This window comes from Magnolia sinica, chromosome 9 (assembly GCF_029962835.1).
Source record: "Magnolia sinica isolate HGM2019 chromosome 9, MsV1, whole genome shotgun sequence".
In the NCBI taxonomy this organism is placed as follows: domain Eukaryota; kingdom Viridiplantae; phylum Streptophyta; class Magnoliopsida; order Magnoliales; family Magnoliaceae; genus Magnolia; species Magnolia sinica.
In genome coordinates this window covers 9,368,211-9,389,162 of record NC_080581.1, presented here as the reverse complement: position 1 = coordinate 9,389,162, position 20,952 = coordinate 9,368,211, and the positions used below count along the sequence as shown (strand labels likewise).

The 20,952-nt window shown below is 40.5% G+C and overlaps 1 protein-coding gene across 1 annotated transcript; it reads left to right on the top strand.

Annotated features, from left to right (window-relative positions):
- The first annotated feature begins 338 nt into the window (after window positions 1-338).
- Window positions 339-17,153, top strand: LOC131256839 (uncharacterized). The gene is made up of 4 exons (XM_058257896.1): window positions 339-487; window positions 7,754-8,424; window positions 14,998-15,435; window positions 16,411-17,153. The coding sequence occupies exons 2-4, from the start codon at window positions 7,797-7,799 to the stop codon at window positions 16,602-16,604; spliced, it is 1,260 nt and encodes a 419-aa protein (XP_058113879.1). The 5' UTR covers window positions 339-487; window positions 7,754-7,796; the 3' UTR covers window positions 16,605-17,153.
- The last annotated feature ends 3,799 nt before the right edge of the window (window positions 17,154-20,952 follow it).

The window sequence follows — 20,952 nt, the reverse complement described above, 5'->3', positions numbered from 1 at the left end:
TCCTCTTCAATCCAGGTCTATGTAACTTTATGAATAGGTTGGATAGCAAATAAACATGGGACCTAAAAAAGTTTCAACGGTGACAATCATTATCACCGCTGCTTCCTGTGATGTGGTCCAATTGAGCATTGGATGGACTTCATTTTTAATATTTTATCTTAAAATGATACGAAAAAATGGATGGACGGTGTGAATAAGACCCATACATCACAGTGGCCACTCAAAGCTCCTGCCCGTTCCCAGCTGGAGACGGGCGGGGTAGGACGCAATCCGCGTCCCCCTTACTCTCCTCTCTCTGTCTCTCTCTCTCGTACCCTCTCCTCTCTCTGTGTCCCTCTCTCGCCCTAATCCCCTCTCTCCTCTCTCTCTCTCTCTCTCTCTCTCTCTCTCTCTCCCAACCCACGATCTTGTTGCCGAACGCCCTATCCACGCACGCCCTCTCTCTCTCTCTAGCTCGGTTGAAGGCTAGCCCATTCACGAACATGAGGTATCTCTCTCTCTCTCTCTCTCTCTCTCTCTCTCTCTCTCTCAATCTCTCTATCTCAATGCCGATTTTGGGATTTGGGGATTTTAGGGTGGATTGTCCAAAATAGGGGTGTCAATGGACCCGGCCGCCCAATCTTGTGCAATTGTTCTGTTGCATTGAGGAGCGTTTTGGGACATGGCGCATCCATAGTGATGGCCAACAGACCAATGCCTTGGATGATTAAATCATGGGCACCACTCGCCTTGTTAGGATCCTATAATTTATTGTTTCAGAGAAAATGAGGGTTAGGGGACGACAACATCTTGTTGGTTCAGGACGCTTGCTGCGGTTATTGTTCTGGTTATTTTCAATTAGTGCTCTTGAAATACATGGCCATTCACATGCTGTCTACATATCCATATGCCAAAACCGTCGGATCTATTGCAGGGAATGATCACATACATCTGAACACGTGATGTTTGTGTAGACTCTCCGTTCATAGAGCGCTATTCCTATTTTCACCATACATCCTGATTGAGAACTCAGGTGGGACACCATAGGTAGCAATGTGCAATCACTCCGAAATCCGATATATATATATATATTTATATATATATTCACTAGTGGCCTACATGAGTTTTGGAATTGCTCGAGCTTAGTTCTTTACCTTAAATCTGGTGGGCCGCACTTGATGACTGGTTTGGATGACATATAGACAACAGGGTGGACCCACATTAGAAGTTTCTTTTGCTGGCGTTTCCCTCCCAAGCGCCCTTTGTTTCCTTTTGTTTGGCCCACCTGCGTTATGGATCAGGCTTTATTTTGGGGTTTAGGCCAAAAATGAGAGGGTGCATCTAGTGGACGGGTTGGATGACTTGCACACATTATGGTTGGCCCCACAGTGTTCATTACTAATGTATGTGATCATTCCCTAATATTATTATTAACGGAAGAGCCAATTGTCCAACAAACAAATGTCCGTTAATCAGAGGATGTGATTGATCAGTTGATCTGATTTTGGGGGCTATGCCCCATTTTAAGTTGTGCTCATGATTTAGTATGCCACGTGTTAGTGGCTATGTACATGCATGTGGATTCTCACACGTTCCTGGCATATCAAGCAACCCCTCAAAATTCTATCAAGAAAAGAAAACAGGGAATTGCACAAGAGGAAAAATGCTACCATGCCATCATGATTTTTTAGTTTCCATCTTTTCTTTTCTTTTCTTTTTTAAAAAAACTGGTCGAAGGGCTAGGATCAGCCCATTAGTGAAAATATGGGCATACCTATCCACAATGGGACCCACAACTATCAGGAGAACGCTTTTACTTTGTCACTTTCCCTGTTGCTAATATCTTGTGCCAGGCACACAGTTTCACAGCCTACTGACTCGATGACATGTCATTTGGCCATGACTAGAACTAACCCATTAGACCTTTGACATGCTATAGGCGAAGTGGTCATTTAACAAAAACTCATCTTGGCTCCATGTATTTGTCTTTTGAACTTTGTTATGCTCAAACTGCATAGAAAGCCTTGGAAAATTTCGAAAGTCGCATGACATGAACTTCAGTCATCCTGACTTTGATCGGCTACTTTAGTCCATTGGAACTCTCCCTTTTTTTATGCAATCGGTAATGGGAGCCATGATGGAACTAAACCCTCTAATGAACTGCCAATAAAAAGTGGCTAAGCCGTGAAATCTATGCACCTTGTGAATATTACGCGGCTCAAGCCAACTGATTATGACCTTGAATTTCTTGGAATCCGCAAACATGCTCTCAGATGACACAATAAAACCTAAGAAGATGACACTATTAGACAAAAACAAACACTTCTTAAGGTTGTCATGCAACTTCTCTGCCCATAAGGATCCCATACACTTGTCTCAGATGGTAGAAGTGTTATTCCTTAGTCATGCTATAAATAAGGATGTCATCAAAGTACACGACTAGGAACTTCCCCACGAAGGGTCTCAACTCCTAGGTCATCAACATAAATGTACTTGGGGCATTGGTTAACCCAAAAGGCATGATTAGCTACTTGTACAACCCATCCTTCGTCTTGAAGACAGTTTTTCATTCATCACCCGGGTGAATATGGATCTGGTGATACCCATAATTTTCTTCAAAATAGATTTCAAGAGTGGGTATCACTAGATCCGTATTCGCCCGGGTGATGAATGGAAAACTGCCTTGAAGACGAAGGATGAGTTGTACGAGTAGCTAGTCATGCCTTTTGGGCTGACTAATGCTCCCAAGTACATTTATGCTGGTGATGACCTAGGTGTTGAGACCCTTAATGGGGAAGTTCCTAGTCGTGTACTTTGACATCCTTATTTATAGCATGACTAAGGAATAACACCACCTTCTAAGGCAAGTGTGTGAAATCCTTAGGGCAGAGAAGTTGCATGCCAACCTCAAGAAGTGTTTGTTTTGTCTAATAGTATCATGTTTTATTGTGTCATTTGAGGGCATGTTTACAGATCCCAAGAAAGTCAAGGCTATACTTAGTTGGCCTGAGCTATGTAATATTCACGAGGTGCGTAGCTTTCATGGCTTAACCATATTTTATAGGCGGTTCATTAGAGTGTTTAGTTCCATTATGACTCCTATTTCCGATTGTATAAAAAAAGGAAGTTCCAATGGACTAATGCAACCTCTAGGGTGTTTAAGGAGATCAAAGTCAAGATGACTAAAGCTCCTGTCACGCAACTTTCGGATTTTTCCAAGGCTTTCTAAGTTGCTTGTGATGCGTCTGGGTAGAGTACTTAGTCAGGAAGGGTTCCATGTCTCTTTCTTTAGCGAGAAGCTGAATGTAGCGAAACAAAAGTATTATACCCATGACAAAAATTCTATGCGGTAGTGCAGTCTTTGCCCCATTGGCGACATTATTTATTACTGCAAGAGTTCATATTATTATCTGACCATAAGGCTTTGCACAATCTCAACTCGCAAAAGAAGTTGAACTCGAGGCATGCCAGTGGGTCCAATTTCTTTAGGAGTACACTTTTGTGTTGAAGCACAAGGTCCAGGTTGAGAATAAATCTACCGATGCATTGAGTCATAGGATTGCGTTACTGCAATCCATGAACGTCGAAGTCACCGGGTTTGAACGATTAAAGGAAAGATTATCTTAGTTGCCCAGATTTTGAAGAGGTGTATGTATCGTTGTTAAATTGTCAGTATATGGGTAGTAGTTAGTTTGTCCTGGTCAATGGGTTTTTGTTTAGAGGTGATAGATTGTTTATACCCCATACCTCCCTTAGTGACTTTTATTTCCGAGAGCTTTATGCTGGAGGGATAGCTGGTCATTTTGGGCATGACAAGACTATTGCCCTTGTAGATGATGCAGGACAATTAATCACTTGCTCTAAAAGCTCGAACTGTTAGAGCATGGCGAATTAATCCTTTTATCTCATAGCTTAGGCCTCATATCTCATGGGTTAGGATCTCGGCTGAACCCTCCTCGTGGGCACGGGCTGCCCACCCCGAGTGTGTCCTCGCATCCCACAGGCTACCCTACTTGAGCCCGGTGTGAAATCGCATTAATTACCCCTGGTAAGGAGTCTCGAACACGAGACCTCCCCTGTGGGCCCCACCCACCCCGAGTGTGCCCCTACATCCCACAAGCGACCCCACTTGAGCCCGTTATGAAAATGCCCCTGCATTAATCACCCCTGGTGAGAAGTGTTCGCTCTCTGACACCAATTTGATGCAGGACAATTAACCGCTTTCTCTAAAGGCTTGAACTGCTAGAGCATGACGAATTAATCATTTTATCTCATAGCCCAGGCCCCACATCTCATGGGTTAGGACCTCGGCCGAACCCCCCTCGTGGGCCTAAATCACATGGGTACCGCCTCACACGGGCCGCCCACCCTGAGTGTGTCCCCACATCTCACAGGCTACCCTACTCGAGCCCGGTGTGAAATCACATTAATCACTTCTGGTGAGGAGTTTCGAATACGAGACCTCCCCCGTGGGCCTCGCCCACCCCAAGTGTGCCCTTGCATCCCACAGGCAACCCCACTTGAGCCCGGTGTGAAAATGCCCCTACATTAGTGGAGGAGCGTTTTTATTGGGCAAATCTTAAGCGAAATGTGGCTAACATTATAGGGCAATGTAGGACTCGTCAACTGGTAAAGCAGAGGAAGCATAACACCAGTTTATATACTCATTTGCCAATTCCCCATACTCCATGGGTTGATATTATCATAGATTTCGTGCTAGGGCTCCCCAAGATGATTAGAAAGAAGCACAATTCCATTTTTTGTAGTTGTGGACCATTTTTCAAAAATGGCTCACTTCCTCCCATGTTCTAAAACGCCTGATGCCACTGATGTGGCTAAGATATTCTTTGGGGAGGTAGTTCGTCTGCATGGTTTACCGAAGACCATTGCGTCAGATCAAGATGTGCGGTTTATGAGTTATTTTTAGAAAACTTTATGGCACATGATGGGAACTAAATTACAGTTCTCTTCGGCATGCCATCCTCAGACTGATGGTCAGACGAAAGTTGTCAATCGAAGCTTAAGGAATCTGCTATGATGTTTGGTGGGAGACCATATTAGGACTTGGGATGTAATTTTGCCTAGAGCCAAGTTTGCATACCACAATTCGATCAATAAGTCCACATGAATGATTTCAGTTGAGATAGTATTTGGGTAAAAGCCTAGAACGCCTATAGATCTCATACGTTCGTCTCACATAGGCCATCTGAGTCTGTAAAAGCATTTGCATGTCATATTCATGACTTGCATGGCGAGATTAAGAGATGCATTAATGCTAGTAATCAACATTATAAAATCTATGTAGATTCACATCGTAGGTTTAAGGAGTTTTAGGTGAGTGACTACATCATTGTCGTGAGGAAAATGTATGCCCGCAGTGCAGGTCCATATAAAATTTTGACAAGAGTGGGCCATAATACGTGTATGGTGGATCTTCTATCTGACATGGGCCTTCGCAACATTCAACATGGATGACCTCGTGCCTTGTGACGGACCCACACATCCATCTTTTGTCCTGCAAACTTTTTTCCTACCCCAGATGATGGTGTCCCTGACCTCAACCCCAGCTCATGGCCTTTACTAGACCCTACTTCCCACCCATTGCCTTCTCTTCCATCACTACCTGGATGGAAAGAAGAGATCAATGATGTTATGAACCACCAAGTGGTCTCTACCCGCCATGAAGGATATCATAAATACCTCGTGAAGTGGAAGAACAGGCTGGAGGCAGACAACACCTGGATTATAGAGACATAGTTCTAACGCATTGATCCCGACCTCCTCAAGCATTACCACAACTTTATTTTGCCAGTGGTGAATTCTTCTCAGCTAGGGAGAGTTGATGGGGACATTAGAGGACCTACTTGGGTGTACTAGAGATGGAGGCGACCACCCATATTAGCGCATCTCTCTTTGTGGATGGGAGATGTGTTTCAGATGGGTCCCGCCGGGCCACTTTGAACTCCCTACATGCATTGGACGTGCATCAGGAAGACCCCACTTAGGGATGATGCATGTGAGCTGCTTAGGAGATAGTTTTAGTCATAATTTTTCGTGTCGATTTGACCATTGGATTTTGTCGATTTGGGCCACCAGATCTTCTAGATCCAGGCACCTTGTACCCTGATCTTGTTTTATTTATGATTTTTGTTATTTTTAGGATTTATTTGACGGTTAATATTGATGGCAAGTGTCTTAGTTTGCTTATTTTGGATGATGGGTCATGCCACTTAAGTGAGTGACATATTTGTAATTTTTCTAAGTTTTAATATAAAAGCGGTTGGCGAACTCTAATTGGAACTTGAGAAAGAAAAAAGAAGTCTTTCTTGTATTGACATGGTGTTTTTCCTCTTCGTTCCAATCAAATTATTGAAGGGTAGAAGCTTGCTTGATTGTGGATTTCTCAAAGATGTTTTCTTCTTCTTTCTTTTTTCCAACAAGGTACTCCACTTATTTTATTTTTTCTTATTTTTCTTCCCTTACAACTCTTCTAAACCCGTCAAAACCCAACCCAATCCACCTCATTTCTCTTTTCCCTTACCCATCCACGCGCGGACCCACATGCACGCACGCACGCACGTCCGTACGGGCTGCCTCATGTGGGCCCCTTTTGGTACTTTTCCCCCCTTGATTCCCCTCCAAACCCTACCTAATCCCTAGACCGCTAATTCCTAAAATCCCCAAATCTCAATCCTTAAGCTCCAAAACCCTAACAAAAGTCTGATTATTTATTTATTTATTTATTTTTTGTAAATCCATTCCTCAAACCTAATTTTATTGGCATCATTGTTTTCTCACGTGGTTGTACTACTCACGCTAGATTGGAAGTCCCTACTTCCAAGTGGGCCATTCTCATGATATTTTATATTTTTGTGCATCACGTATGTGATAGCTCAGGCCCTTTGTGTTACAAATATGAATTTTCCGAATCTATTATGTGGATGTGTTTGGTTTTACATGTTGACTGCTGAAATTATTGTGTAATTGATCTCACATCTTGCATCCTAAGTTTCAATCGTCCTACATCCCATTAGGAAATCTCCAAAGTTTGCTAAGACAAATAAAGAATTAGTAAATCTTGGCGTAGATTAGGAAGGAGTGTTTGAGGCCATTGCTTGAGTGGTTAGGAGGGGTAAAGGGGGAAGTGGTCTTTTTCAATGAAGATTTTATCGTGGAATGTCAGGGGTCTGGGTTGCCCTGATAAATGGGCCATCATGAGGGATGTTTGCATTAGATCCAAATCTCATTTGATTGTGTTGCAGGAAACCAAATTACAATATGTCAATGCCTCTTTGATCAGATTGGTCTGGGGTTGTAAGGGAGCCAAATGGATGGCCCTGAACTCGATTGGCTCTGCTGGAGGTGTCCTGGTCATGTGGGATCCCTCTGTTTGGTGCGGAGAAGACAGTTGGCTGGGTAACTTTTCTGTCAACATTGAGTTCAGGGATATTTCATTAATCTTTAATCTAAAATATAATAATATGATTACCATTCATCATAAAAAAGTTTACTTTTTTGGCAATCATACTCGTCATAGGGATAGTACGAGTTTGAACAGTATGTGCACTGGACCTGACCTCCATCCTTTAAGCTAGGCTTTCCATTCCATGACACAAAAGCTAAAGAAAAATGTAGAAAAGAAAACAAAGGTTGGTGCAGTTAGGGCTTTGTTTTTTGGTATGTCCATTCAGTCTTGTGTCTTTATTCCTAGGGATCTAAATCTTTCATTTATTTTTAGTCTTGGGTTTTGATTTTCATGTTTTTGTTGCTCCAGATGGATCCTCTTTAAGCTTGGATTGGGCCAATGATGCGAGAGCATGCCGACATTCACAGCGATTGCATTTGATAGATTAATAGAACCTGGGCATCCAAAATCAAGTTCGAAAACTGACACAGTGGCAAAGCTGGAGAGGCAATGTAGCCTGTCAACAGAGAAGAGAAACCACCGAGCATATATATCACCGGTGCTCTATGCAACTCCCGAGGCAACTCCACTTCCAGATTCCCCAACCTCGTTCACCCCCTCACCATACATCGTCAATCATAAGCGGCGCGGACCCCGTCTCCTGAAGACCCTTTCTCAGACCAATGCTGTAGATTGCCAACAAGTCAATGGAAAAGAGAAGATCGATGAAGATGGGGTGAATGCAACCAGGGATGTTTCTTGTACAGCAGCAGTTTCTATCAGCAGCCCTAGTGAACAGGTTCATGTCAATGGTTTCCAAGATAGGAAGCTCCAAGATGATAATCCTGGTGATGGTTTGGTCGGTGCTGATGAATCAACTAAATCCTTACCTCTTGATTCTGAGAGAGATGGTGAGGGCGAAGATTTCTTTGATCCTCAAGATTCCGTGAGCGTTGACACGGAGATGGAGGATAACGGTGGCATTGACCGCATGCGGAAGCCTAATGCGCTTCTTGGGGAATATTTCGATGCTTTTGAAGGTAAACTCTGCCTTCTGTTTTTCTTCATGTTCCAAATTGTACTTGTATGTTTGTTATGCCTTCTTGTTTCAGGTTTCATGTATATGGCTAATGTAGTTTGGAAAAGCAGACTTGACCAATGAGTCCTTCAATTACAAGGACATTGAAATTAAGTCTCCATACAAATGAATAATTGGTGAATAATAGTCCATAATGCATATTATCTCTATGTGTGATTACTTCAACTGATAGTGTACCTGTTTGCTGCTTATACCACCTACTTGTGCAAATAAATGTGACAAAGATTGAACGCTCAAAACACTCGTGAAGTCAACTTGACTCAATCAAATGCTTGAAGCACTCAAAGCTTATGTTTTGATCTCCATCACACTCAAAGCTTGTGTTTTGATCTCCAAAATAGGCCTTGATCTAGTTGAAATTGAGTTCTTAGTCCTCATCTATGCTTGAAATAAAGAAAATACACAAACAAGTAAGGAAGTTGGAAAAAAAGGTCAAAGAATGACCTCTTATGGTCATATCTGCCAGTACATGATATGTAAGGTTGATACAGCCACGGATTTGGAAGTGGGTGGTTTCACCCTGCATTGAGATTTGAGCCTCATTACAGGCCAATACAAATTCGATATGCCTATATTGGCCGATACAATACGGAGAGTTGGATCCTCAGCGGAATATTCAAAATCTTACTAGCTAGGTTTTTTAACTTGAGAAACTCAATCTAGCAGTGGACCAGTTATTTAGTTGTCTTGGCCCCAGGCTTTCATGCCTCATCGAGCCCTAGTGGAGTTCTGGCTTTTCAAATCTCAATGTGGTAATGTATGATTTAATTGTATATCATCCAACAATAGCTGTTTGTTTCATTTTTATTTTATGGTCGCATTGTACAGGGGAAAAAAATCTGATTCTATTTGGTCAAAGATTGACATTTCGTCAAAGATCGACATTTCCTTGCTACCTTGTGTTTGTTTGGACTTTTGCTTTACGAGTTCGCTTTTGAGTCTTGGCATTATTTCCTTGAATTATAGGAAGTGAGACCTGAGCTACAAATAACTCAATTTTGTGATACTCATCAAGTTTAAAACGCCTATTAGGTAGTTTGAATTAGGGGTTTTTGCAAATAACTACCTAAATAATAGGGTATTTACAAATATCTGCATAAAAATAACTACCCACTTTCGGTTAGTATTTTTCTAACAATTGTTTACTTTTTTGACATATTTTGAGAAATGATGAAACTACACATACCTTAAAACCTTTCTAACCCAATTTAAATACTCAGGTGGTGTATGACGCTAAGTGCACTTGCACTGTTTCCCTGAACATGGGGCCCACCTTGATGTATGTGTTGAATATCCATGCTGTCCATCAGTTTTTTCCAGCTCATTTTAGGGCATGGTCCTTCAAATGAAGTAGATCCCACATAGGAAAAAGCGGGCATTGAACGTTCACCATTAAAAACTTTCTAGGGCCCAAATTAGTCTTTATTTGCCATCCAACATGTTGATAAGGTCACACAAACCTGGGCAAGCTTGATTCAAAACTTTTGTGGCCCCGACAATTTTTTAATGGCGGGCATTCAATCCCTACTGTGTGGTCCATAAGATTTGGATCTGCTTCATTTGTGGACCATGCCCTAAAATGGTGTGGAAAAACTAATGGACAGCGTGGATCTACGACACATACATCAAGGTGGGCCCCACTGTCCGGGCATCACCCACTAGTTTAGTTGATGTAGGCCCACGACCCACCTAGGCCTTCTATGGGGCCTGGCAATGACGTAGGTCCACAGCCCACCGTAGGGCTCAATATGTGCTGATTTTTGGATTGTTTGTTTATATATTTGGCGGGCCTAAATCAAGGTTGTAATTTGCTATTTTTGGAAGATACTAGGGCTGGATATAAAGATGTGACTGAAGATATATGAGGGGGTGTGATTGAAGATAAGGGGCTGATTTAGATGTAATTAGGATTGCTTTTACTATTATTAGGCTTTTAACATCTTTAGGTAGATTAGATTGGTTTGATATCAATCTCTTAGTGTGGGGGGGGGGGGGGGGGGGGTCGTCTAAAAAGGGGAGGTGGTGTAGGAGTTGGTCATTCCAAAATTTACTAAGTGAGTTTTTTTTTTTTTTTTAATTTTTTTTTTTATTTTTATAAAAGCATTGTAGGAAGAAATTTAATTTTAATGGAGCTATTTCTCCCTCTCTACTTAAATATTCTTGTGAGTGTAATTTTTGTCGTTTTCTTTGTGATTCATTAACTTGATAACTGGGTTGCACCACTAGTGGAGTATGAATCTTGATATACATGAAATTTGTCCATCTGGCATTTATTAAATAAACTAAATCCATTAAAATATGGGGCCTGCTATTTCTTAGTCAAAATTTCAAAATCATATTGTGTGAATGATGTTAACCATTGATTTATGGGCACTTGTTTGTTGAAATAGGACCATTAGATAAAAAATTCTTCACCAAGGTATTCTATAACGGTAACGGTTACCTTTTCGAGGGGTTGTAATGGTGGTTACTGTCCCTGTCATGGCTGTTACGGTCTCTTTTTTCTTTATTGACAAAACCCCCGAAGAACTTGTATCGGCCCCATAATGGACCGTTACGACCTTTGCGGGGGGCGTAACGGGGCTGTAACGGCCCTTACGGGTAATGTTTCCGTAACGGCCGTTATGGCCTTTATGACCCCATAACGTGTAACGGTTGCCACTGTTACCTAGAGCTGTACACGAGTTGAACTAAGTTGAGCTTGGCACAACTCGACTCGGCTCGGCCAGTAGTTGACCCCAGCTCGAATTCGGCTTGGCTCAGTCCTCGAGCCCGAGTGGCCAACTCAACTCGGTTCAGTCAGCAGCTCGGGCCAATTCGAGCCGAGTTCGAGCCTCTGCGACATTTTCTCAAAGACATAGAATGCACCTTCAATTTCTCATTGTATGCAAAACAACATCAGCAATTTGCATGCATTTCATCAAACACTCGATAGGCAACATCAAAATCAAAATACAAGGATAGTTTTATCGTGTGTGTGTGTGTGTGTGTGTGTGTAGTGATTTGTTTCGTATCATACCTTCCTTGCCACCAGTTGATCCTGCAAAGAATGTATGCACCCGAAACACCACTTCGTTGAGTCATTTCATCAAACACTTGGTGAGCAATATCAATATCAAAATAACGAAGTCACCGAATTGATTCGATTCGAGTCAATTCGAACTCAGACAAGCTCGAACTCGGCTCAAAATTTTTTCGAGCTCCAAAAATCTGCTCGACTTGGCTTGAACTCAGTTTCGAACCGAGTCGAATCAAGCTTTTTCGAGTCGAGTCGAGCGAGTTAACCGAGCTAACTCGGTTCGTGTACAGCTCTATTGTTACCTTTACGTGATGGCCTTTATGACACACCACGTTCTTCATTGCCCAATAAATGTCAAATGATTTGATACTAGGATGATGAAATAAGTATTAGTTTGGGCCAATTGCATAAGTTGGGGCCATTGGATATTTTTCATTTTTCACCGTCCAATAAATGTCCACTAATTTGAGGTCAATTACATTAGTGGGATGAGTGCTAGTAGATTGCATGAATTTGAGGCCAATTTGGGGCATCGAATGGTCCCCCAATTCGGCGTCACTATTCATTCGAATTTAATTTCATTTTTATTCTTAAAATTTATTTTTTAAAGACGATATTTTATTAGGCCGAAAAAAAAGAAAAGAAAATAAGGATAGAGAAAGGAAGAGAAAAAAGAAAAAGAAAAGGAACAAATAGACAAAACAAAAACAAAAGAAAAACCGAAAAACCAAAACAAACCTAGAAAAACTACAGAAAACCTAAAAAACTAAGATTACAACAACAGGCACCTTGCTACCGCAATGCTTTAATTGCGGAAGCACTGCTTGTTCCTTTCTCCCCCGGTCGTCTGCAGAACAACTAGCATAGTAAATCTCCACTTTTTTCTCCCAAGCTTCCCCAATCCATTGCATGGCAAGCAAGAAATAGGTCGTCTATGGAGTGCGGCATGACCCAGTGGACTGACGCAAGGGCAAAGATCCCTGCCCACACATGCAGTGAGAGCGGTGCAAGAATAAATGGTTGACTGACTCAGCTTTCTTAAAATTTATTGGGGGAAATGATGTCAAATGGTTAGGGATATGCATTAGTGGAATGCGCATTATAGCATGCATGAATTTTGGGCCAATTTGGGGGCATATGTGCCCCCCAAATTAGTGACACTTTTCACCTAAATTTAATTTTAATGGAGGAGTGATGTCAAATGCTTAGGGACTTGCATTAGTGGGATGAATGACATACATTACCTGAATTTTGAGAATATTTGGGGGCATTCGAATTTAATTTCAAAATTTTCTTGAAATTTCTTTGGGAGAATGGTGTTAAATACTTAGGGATGTGAATTAGCGTGATGAGTGCTACAACTTGCATGAATTGTGGGTCAATTTTAGATCAATCTAAGCTTGTCAGGTTGATAAAATCTTCAGACAGGTTGAGATAGCATTCTCACCAAAGAGTGGACCTTTACACCACCATAAACATGGTAAAAAAAAATGAATGCATATTTGGAATATTTAGAATGTTTGGGATATTCTGGTATTTTTGCACAAAAATAAAAATAAGAATCCGACTGATATCCATATCTGGCCATTACCCATATCAGTAATGGCACCGATTGATACGACACATCTTGCTTGCATGTCACTCGATTCCTAAGGTGACATTTTATTAAAAATAAAGGCGGGAGTGGGATTCGAACCCCCAACCTTACCCAAGGGAAGCAATGATCTTAAACAGCGAGGCATCCATGTCATAGTTAGTTTGAGTTACATTGTATGTTACTAAGACTTAATTTAGATAGTTTAAATGCCTATTTATATTCCTAATATTTTCAATTGAGGATAATTAAATATCGAGTTGATTCGAGCCTTTGAGTCAACCCAACTTGGATGAAAATTGAGTTGAGTTTTTGGGTTTTTGAACCAGACATGCACTAGTGTATTAATTTGTGAATATTTAGTTTATCGAAGATGTTGGGGGGGGCGGCGGCGCGGCTCGGATGTTGAAAATTTGGAGAAAAAATAACTTAAAAGCTTGCAAACTTGGATGTCCAACGTTAGAAAAAATAACTTAAAAGCTTGCAAACTTGGATGTCCAACGTTACCTCCAACCATTAAGCAGAAACAACAAGTCTCTCAGAAAAATTCTAAAGAAAAAAAGAAGAAAGAATATGAATTTCCAATGTCTTTAACCGAATAGCAGAAAAATCAGCAAGGGCTTCAACATCATATCAAAGAGGCTTCAAATGTAGCAATACATGATTCAAAGCTCTAGAAAATATTCCAGCGGCAAGTCACCCTTTGTCATGAGTCACAACGAGTTAGTGAAGAAAAGGCCTCACGACTCTCATAATATAAAAAAGAAAAAGAAAAAGGGTGAAGGGAAAAGGGTTAATAAGAAGCTCTTTTTGTGTAGGGAAGGAAATGAACCACTGAAGCTTAGGAAGGGAAGGAAGGGAAACACCTGTTGAGAAAGATTAGAAGAATAAAACTCATAGAGTTAAGATGAAGAAGAAGAAGAGGATGAGAGCCACAAGCCACCCTCTTCTCAGGAATCACAACGAGTCAGTGAGGAAAGGCCTCACGATTCTCAAAACAGAAAAAAAAAAAGAAAGAATGAAAGAGAAGGGTGAAGAGGGTGAAGGGAAAAGGATTATTAAGTTGTGTGGAAAATGAAGGGAAACACCGAAGATTAGGAAATGAAAGAACAGAAACTACTTTTTGAGAAAGATTAGAAGAATAAAATTCATAGAGTTAAAGAGGAGAAGCAGGAAAAAGGCCAAGTCCATAACACCTTTTTAGACAAGTTGAATTAAAGACGATTTCTTTTTTAAATGTGTTTTAGTTAAAAAAGAAAAAGAAATATAAATCCTTTTGGGGGCAATTTAAAAAATAGAATCGGTGGTTTCACCCATTGATAGAATTGAGTAGAATGTTAAAAAAAAAGAAAAAGAAAAAGAAAAGAAGTAGAAAAGAATTGATTTATAGTAGTACAACTTGAAAAGTAAGGATTTTAGAGAAGCAAAGAACATCATTCTGAGTATCTATGTATGTTACTGTTCATACATATAAAATTTTAATTATTTAATTGAAGTTTTCCATTTTACCCTTATTTATGTACATGCTACGTACACATTTATGCACATGTATAGCCATTTTTTCACATTGCTATTTTGAGTCCAAACTGTATTTAACCCAAACTAATCATTCTCTGGGTTTTTGGAATTTCCATTTCTTTAACTGAATTCTTTACTTTCTTTTTAACAATCAAAATCGAATTAAACGTGAACATTTCCCATAACTTTTTTTTTTTTCCAATATGTTGTTTTGCTAACTATGCTCACAAGTGCGTTGCATTCATAACATTTGGTACAAGCAGGCTGTAGGTGATGTTCCTTTCTTCTACGTGCGATTATTTTTGCCAACATGGGAATGTTAAAAATGACTCCTCACTGTTTAGCAATAGAGGAGACTTACTCGAGCTTTCTACCTGTTGTAGAACTTTCTACCGAGGGTACCCCCAATTCTTCTCGCCGTAATGTTGAAGAAGAGCTGCGGGAGATAAGGTTGAATTTCTTGATGGAGATTGAGAGGAGGAAGCAAGCGGAGGAAGCTCTTGTCAAGATCCAGGAACAGTGGCAGAGGATTACCCGACAGTTAGCACATGTGGGGTTGACCCTCCCCGAAGCTTCCACCGTTCTATCAGAGCAAGATGAATGGCCAGATGTTGACCCTGCGGAAGAGATGTGCCAACAAGTCATTCTTGCACGGGCTGTGGCCAATTCCGTCGGGAGGGGTGTTGCCAGGGCTGAGGTTGAGCTGGAGATGGAGTCTCAGATCGAGTTGAAGAACTTTGAGATCACTCGGTTATGGGATCGGTTACATTACTATGAAACCGTGAATCATGAAATGTCTCAAAGGAACCAAGAAGCTGTTGGTGAGATTGCTTCGCATGTTCTTCCTTGTTGGTTTTTCTATTTTGATTAGTTTTTCCTCTTTCATTTGTTTTCTTCCTTCTATTATAAAAAATATTGGTTTTTTTTTTTTGTTTTTCTTCCTTCTATTATTTAAAATATTGGGCCTGGATTCTTTCCCATAGTTTATCGGGCATGTTCTGACAAGTGGACTCATTCTTCCCACAAGGAGGGTCGAGTTTGAGACCTGATCAACAGTGTTTCTTTCACTAAAGGAGTTTCCTTTTATATTTTTGGTCGGGAAGAATGGACAGTCTTCCTTTACACATTGGTGAAAAGCCCACTCCATTTTTGCAAGAGAAAAATAGGCTGTATCCAACATGTACTTGGACATGGCTATTAGAAAAGAACCATTTAATATTTTCTTGTTTCTTTTTGTTTTGAATTATTTATAAACTATTTAGGACGTGTTTGGATGCCACTAAAAATTTGTTTTAGCTCATTTTTCTCTTGACAGGTGTGACGGGCACCCGCACAAAAAAAATAAAAATAAATAAGTATGAGATTGTGGCCCAATAAAGCGTCCAATGGGCCTGAAATTTAACTCAGATGTGCTTTTTGTGATGTCGAGTTTGATTAACGGTCAGATTTTTTTAAATATCTCATATTGTAACATGTGTTTGAGTGGTGGTCAAGCAATGCCTATTTAGCCCACTTTTTTTGAAAAACAAAGGCTCAGTGGTAGACTGTTTAAACTCTGAGGTCGGGTTCGAGAACCCACGTGGTGTAAGAGTGCGGGGGTGTAAGAGTGTGCGTATTGACCTTTCCAAAAAAAAAAGAAAAAACAGGGAGGGAGCGGCTCTCACAGCATCCGCATGCCGCTTTCAGATATTATGAAAAATGAAAAATGCCTGGATTCAGATACACCCTTGTACGATTTATTCTTCCTAATGCAGCCCTGCTCTTACTGTTCCCACTAATTTTAGTTCCCATTGCAGAAAAGGCCCGGCAACAACGACATAGAAGGAAAAGAAGGCAGAGGTGGGTTTGGGGTTCAATTGGCCTCGCAATTATGCTAGGTTCCACGGCCCTTGCGTGGTCTTACCTGCCAAGTACAAGTAGTTCATCGATCACGGCCTCTTCTAATGCTTCCAAGAGTGATGAGGTTGCCAGCCACAAACATTCGAGGTAAGTTTGTTGGAGGTAAAGGTGTTGATGTTGGAGGAAAAAGAGTCGAGGCCTTAAAGAGTTCAACCGACGCTGCTTTGTGCCTCAACTTGAATGGTCCCAGGTTCATTTCCTACAGGTTCTTGAAAATAAAATCAAATGCATTCTGCTGTGTAGTAATTTTCCCTTTCTTTTATTAAAAAATGGAATACATGTTGTTCTTGAGTAATGTTCTCATGCTTTTCTTTCCTCTTAATCTATTCTCCTCTTTTCTTTTTCCTCGTTCTTTTCCCCATGGACATAGCAATAAGTATAAGCTTGGATTGCTTCCACGAGTGATCTATGTGACTGGTTGAATCCAGATCAGTTCTTGTATTTTGAATCCGAGTACTGATTTTGAAGCTTCTGCTGAATCCCACTCGAGTCCTGAAGTCATCTTCCAATCAGAGGCTCACATGATGCCATCGAACGGTCAGTTGTGAAGTCTTAGCACATGTATGCCTTTTTTACGTCACTCCTTACCATTGCTCAATTGGGTGTGGTTTGATATCGCTTTCTTTGGTGTTTTTGCTAACTTGAATGGTTGTCTATGTTAGAACTTTGGGGATTTTCAGCGGCACATCTTAGAAAAGGTGCTCCGTGCCCAAATGCAGCCCAAACATTCGAGTTTCAGTTGCTTGGCTGCCTATAGAGAACTTTGGGTGAGCCGGTTCCTGCTCCCTGATGGTTGGGAACACGTGGGTTGGCCTGTGGCGAGCAGGATGTGCTTGCTTCTCCAGTCCTCGCTAGCAGTTACAAAGGGCTGGAGGACATCGCCTTTGATAAGCAGGGCCTGGGCAACCCGCCTGTCTGCTATTTTTATGGATGGTTGTCGGCTGGGCCCCTTGGTTGCCATGTGTGTGTGTAGGAATGCTCACCTACGCACCTTCTTACGTTTGTACCTGTGCGCACCTTTGCACAAGTGTCATAGGCACAAAATCTGAATGGTCCATGTGATGTGGCACGCCTTGAAACTCTATGGACTCAATTTTCAGCCTTATCCAAAACTCTAGTGGGTCATAACAAAGAAAAATGCAAATCAAGGGAGGAAACTAAATTGATTTAGTTTAAATTTACTTAAAGTTTTTGAGTTGTTTATTTCTAGATTAGTTGTGTACTATGGGTATAATAAATGCTTTGATTTAACAATTGTTTAGCTTGAATTAGAGAATGAATCACTCCGTATAATTAATTTATCCAATGATGCCTTAGGGTGCCTCGGATGCTTTGAGTTCCATGCGATTGATGTCCGAATACTTTATGGGAAAACTAATTAATTGAAATTATATTCTTCTTGGTGTTTATAAATGGTTTAACAGAATTATCTTCCGATTGGATATGATAGGACTTCGATTCCAATTGAGATATTAAATCAGCAAAATAATATTGTGATTGCTATAAGTGGATTTCTGAATTCTTAATATATTATTATTATTATTATTATTATTATTATTTACCTCATTGGATTAAAAACTCAGACCAACTCATTAGACTTATATTAATTCTAGGTCGTGTTTCCCATTTCTTGTGTATTTAACCTCGGTCTTACAAAGTTATTTCTATAGTGCAGCCTTACAATTGGGGTTGTCCGTACAATATCATCATTCATCATGATCCAACAACCACTCAATGACTGGGTTACACTTGTGTTTTGCTATTTATTGTTGGTTGGACAATGTTTTATATGGTCCAACTGGCTTATAGGGAGATAGAGAGAGAGTAAAGTTCAACCAGTTGGACTATCAGTAAGGTCCAACCTATAGATAACTTCCAACCTTTCATGTGTAGGCAACATCTAACTTAACCCTGGCTCCATGGCTCAGCCGTAGACCGTCTCTGTTTCAACACTAAGATCAGGGGTAGAGCTGCCATGCGGTGTGGGTGTGTGAGTTGTGTGTGAAAAAAGAAGGCAACATCTAACCTGTCGAATAAGATGACCCAATCATAAGGATCATCTTTTGCAAAACTCATCAACGTACCACATTTTATTTTATTTTTGCTATTTACCAATGGTTGGACATTGTTTTATAATGGTGTGGCACACTTGATGAGCATATAAGGTTAACCTTTGCACTAGGCAACCCTGATGGTGTGGCCGCCAACCTATTGGAAGGGTTGGCTGTAACATGCACCTGAATAGGTTGGAAATTATCATCTAGAAGCATTGATCTAATCATCAAAGTTCACATCTTAATTATCAGAACCTTTGTAACAAGGAATAATACTTTCCCGGATATTATTGGGAAATCTTCAAATTTTGAGATTTTTCTTAGGATATTATAGGAGAATCTCACCAAAATCTAATTATTTAAAAATACCTAAATTATTAAATAAATTGAAATTTTCAATATAATTAATATAACAAATTCCTTAAAAGTTTACCATGTTTTTGTTAACATATCGATATTATTATAATAAAAATGCAATATTTTAAAATTTGCAAAGAATTCAAAATCTTGCGGTAATATAGTATGATACATTTATTGTTATATCATGGTGAGGTTTTCAAAATATCAGCGATATTTGTCATAGTGGCTGGTACAGATGATGAATGGTGTGGATGTCGCATGCATATCAATACCAGTCCATGATGCTTTTGTTGCATGCCCAACGTCCTTCATGTGGGCACTACATGTGTGGTTTTATGGTTATAGCATTGGGCCATGATATGATGCTTTTGATCAATGTACAAGGTACGGGTGTGTAGACACCCCACCTCAGGCGGTTAAATTGATCAAATTTGGACAGTTTAGAAAGATGTTTAAACCCTAATCCAACCCATAAACCTCAAACCTAATTCCAAACCTAATCTAAACCCTAACCTGAACCCTAAAATCCAAACCTTAAACCTTAATCCAAACCTTAAACTCTAAACTTAACCATAGGAAAAACCTAGTCAAAATCAGTTAACCAATGCGTCAAATCACTGAGTCGACTCACCGGGTCAACTTATCCAGTTAACTCTCCTAATCAAGCCAAACCCTGAACTAGAATCAAACCCAAACCCAAGCCGATTCGAAATCCAGAGAACATAACAACAGCAACTTTTGAGAGGAGGCCTTACATGTATAAGGGAGCCTCCTTGCCAAGGCAGGAGGACCCATGTGACACATGGCAGATCTCCTGTCGGGGCAAGGGCGGGAGCCTTATAAGTGTGCAAGTTCCCCATTTGCCAGTTTTATCAATGTGGCTCACTTCGATACCCTTTCTCTTTACCCATATTTACTCTTTTACCACCCAATCCAACACATCATATTCCACCACGTGGCGATCTCAAACCCTAGCCTTTGAAGTCTTTTCAACCTTAGAATTCGTAGTAATTACTGGAAAACCAACCCACAAGTTTATAAGTAGCCCCCCTTTCCCTTATTTCTAACCATCCAGAACTCACCAAGAATACCTCGCACACAAACAAACCTTTAGCATCCCATCTTCATCCCTCCACCAAGGAGAAGTGAGAGTAATTTGGAAAAGTCTTGCCTAGGTCAAGCCAAATCCAATTCAATCCAAGACCTCCTAAGCAATCGAAACCCTAGTCAGCCTAACCTCTTAACCCAATCTTTACGACGCATCCGTCCATCCAACCATCTAATTCCTTAATTAGCTTCGTTTAATTCCAACATTAGCATTGTGCAACACCGATTCTCTTCTCCACCCCTGCTTATTTAATCCATAACATTGCATCAATTAGCATCAAGCATTTAATTAACCATGAGCGTATGCTTTGTGGCTTTTCGATATAATCGGATCATTCACATCAGAAACTTTAGTCGGTTAGTTTATCGCATTAAACACGACATATTACATACACTACATATATCAGTGCGCAAGAACTAATCTATATCCTCAAGAATTAGTCAAATCTTGTGAAGTAGATATAGTACATTTGTATGAGTAGAGTAGATGCCTAACACCTTCCCTCTTTGTAACCGTGATCCTTTAGCTCGAATATCTAACCGTATATCAAAGAGTCATTCTAAGGGCTGAATGTCTTTTGTATCTTCCTTGGCATTTTATAGTCAGTCACTTGGGATTCTTAGATCATGATCCTGATGTCTATCCTTTGTGATTCCTAGGTCATGATGCCAATGTTTGTCCCTTATGATTCCCATGTCATTATTTAGAACCTACTAAATCATGTCGATGTCTGTTGCTTGTGATTCTCGGATTATGATGTCGATGTTTGTCCTTTGTGATTCCCGGATTATGATGCCGATGTCTGTCACCTATGATTCCCGGATCATCGCGTAATAGTTCTTTTGCTTTGTGGATTCTACTCACAATTTTCAACCGGTTGTGTATCCCCAAGCTGGTGTATGCCTGCAATTCATGCA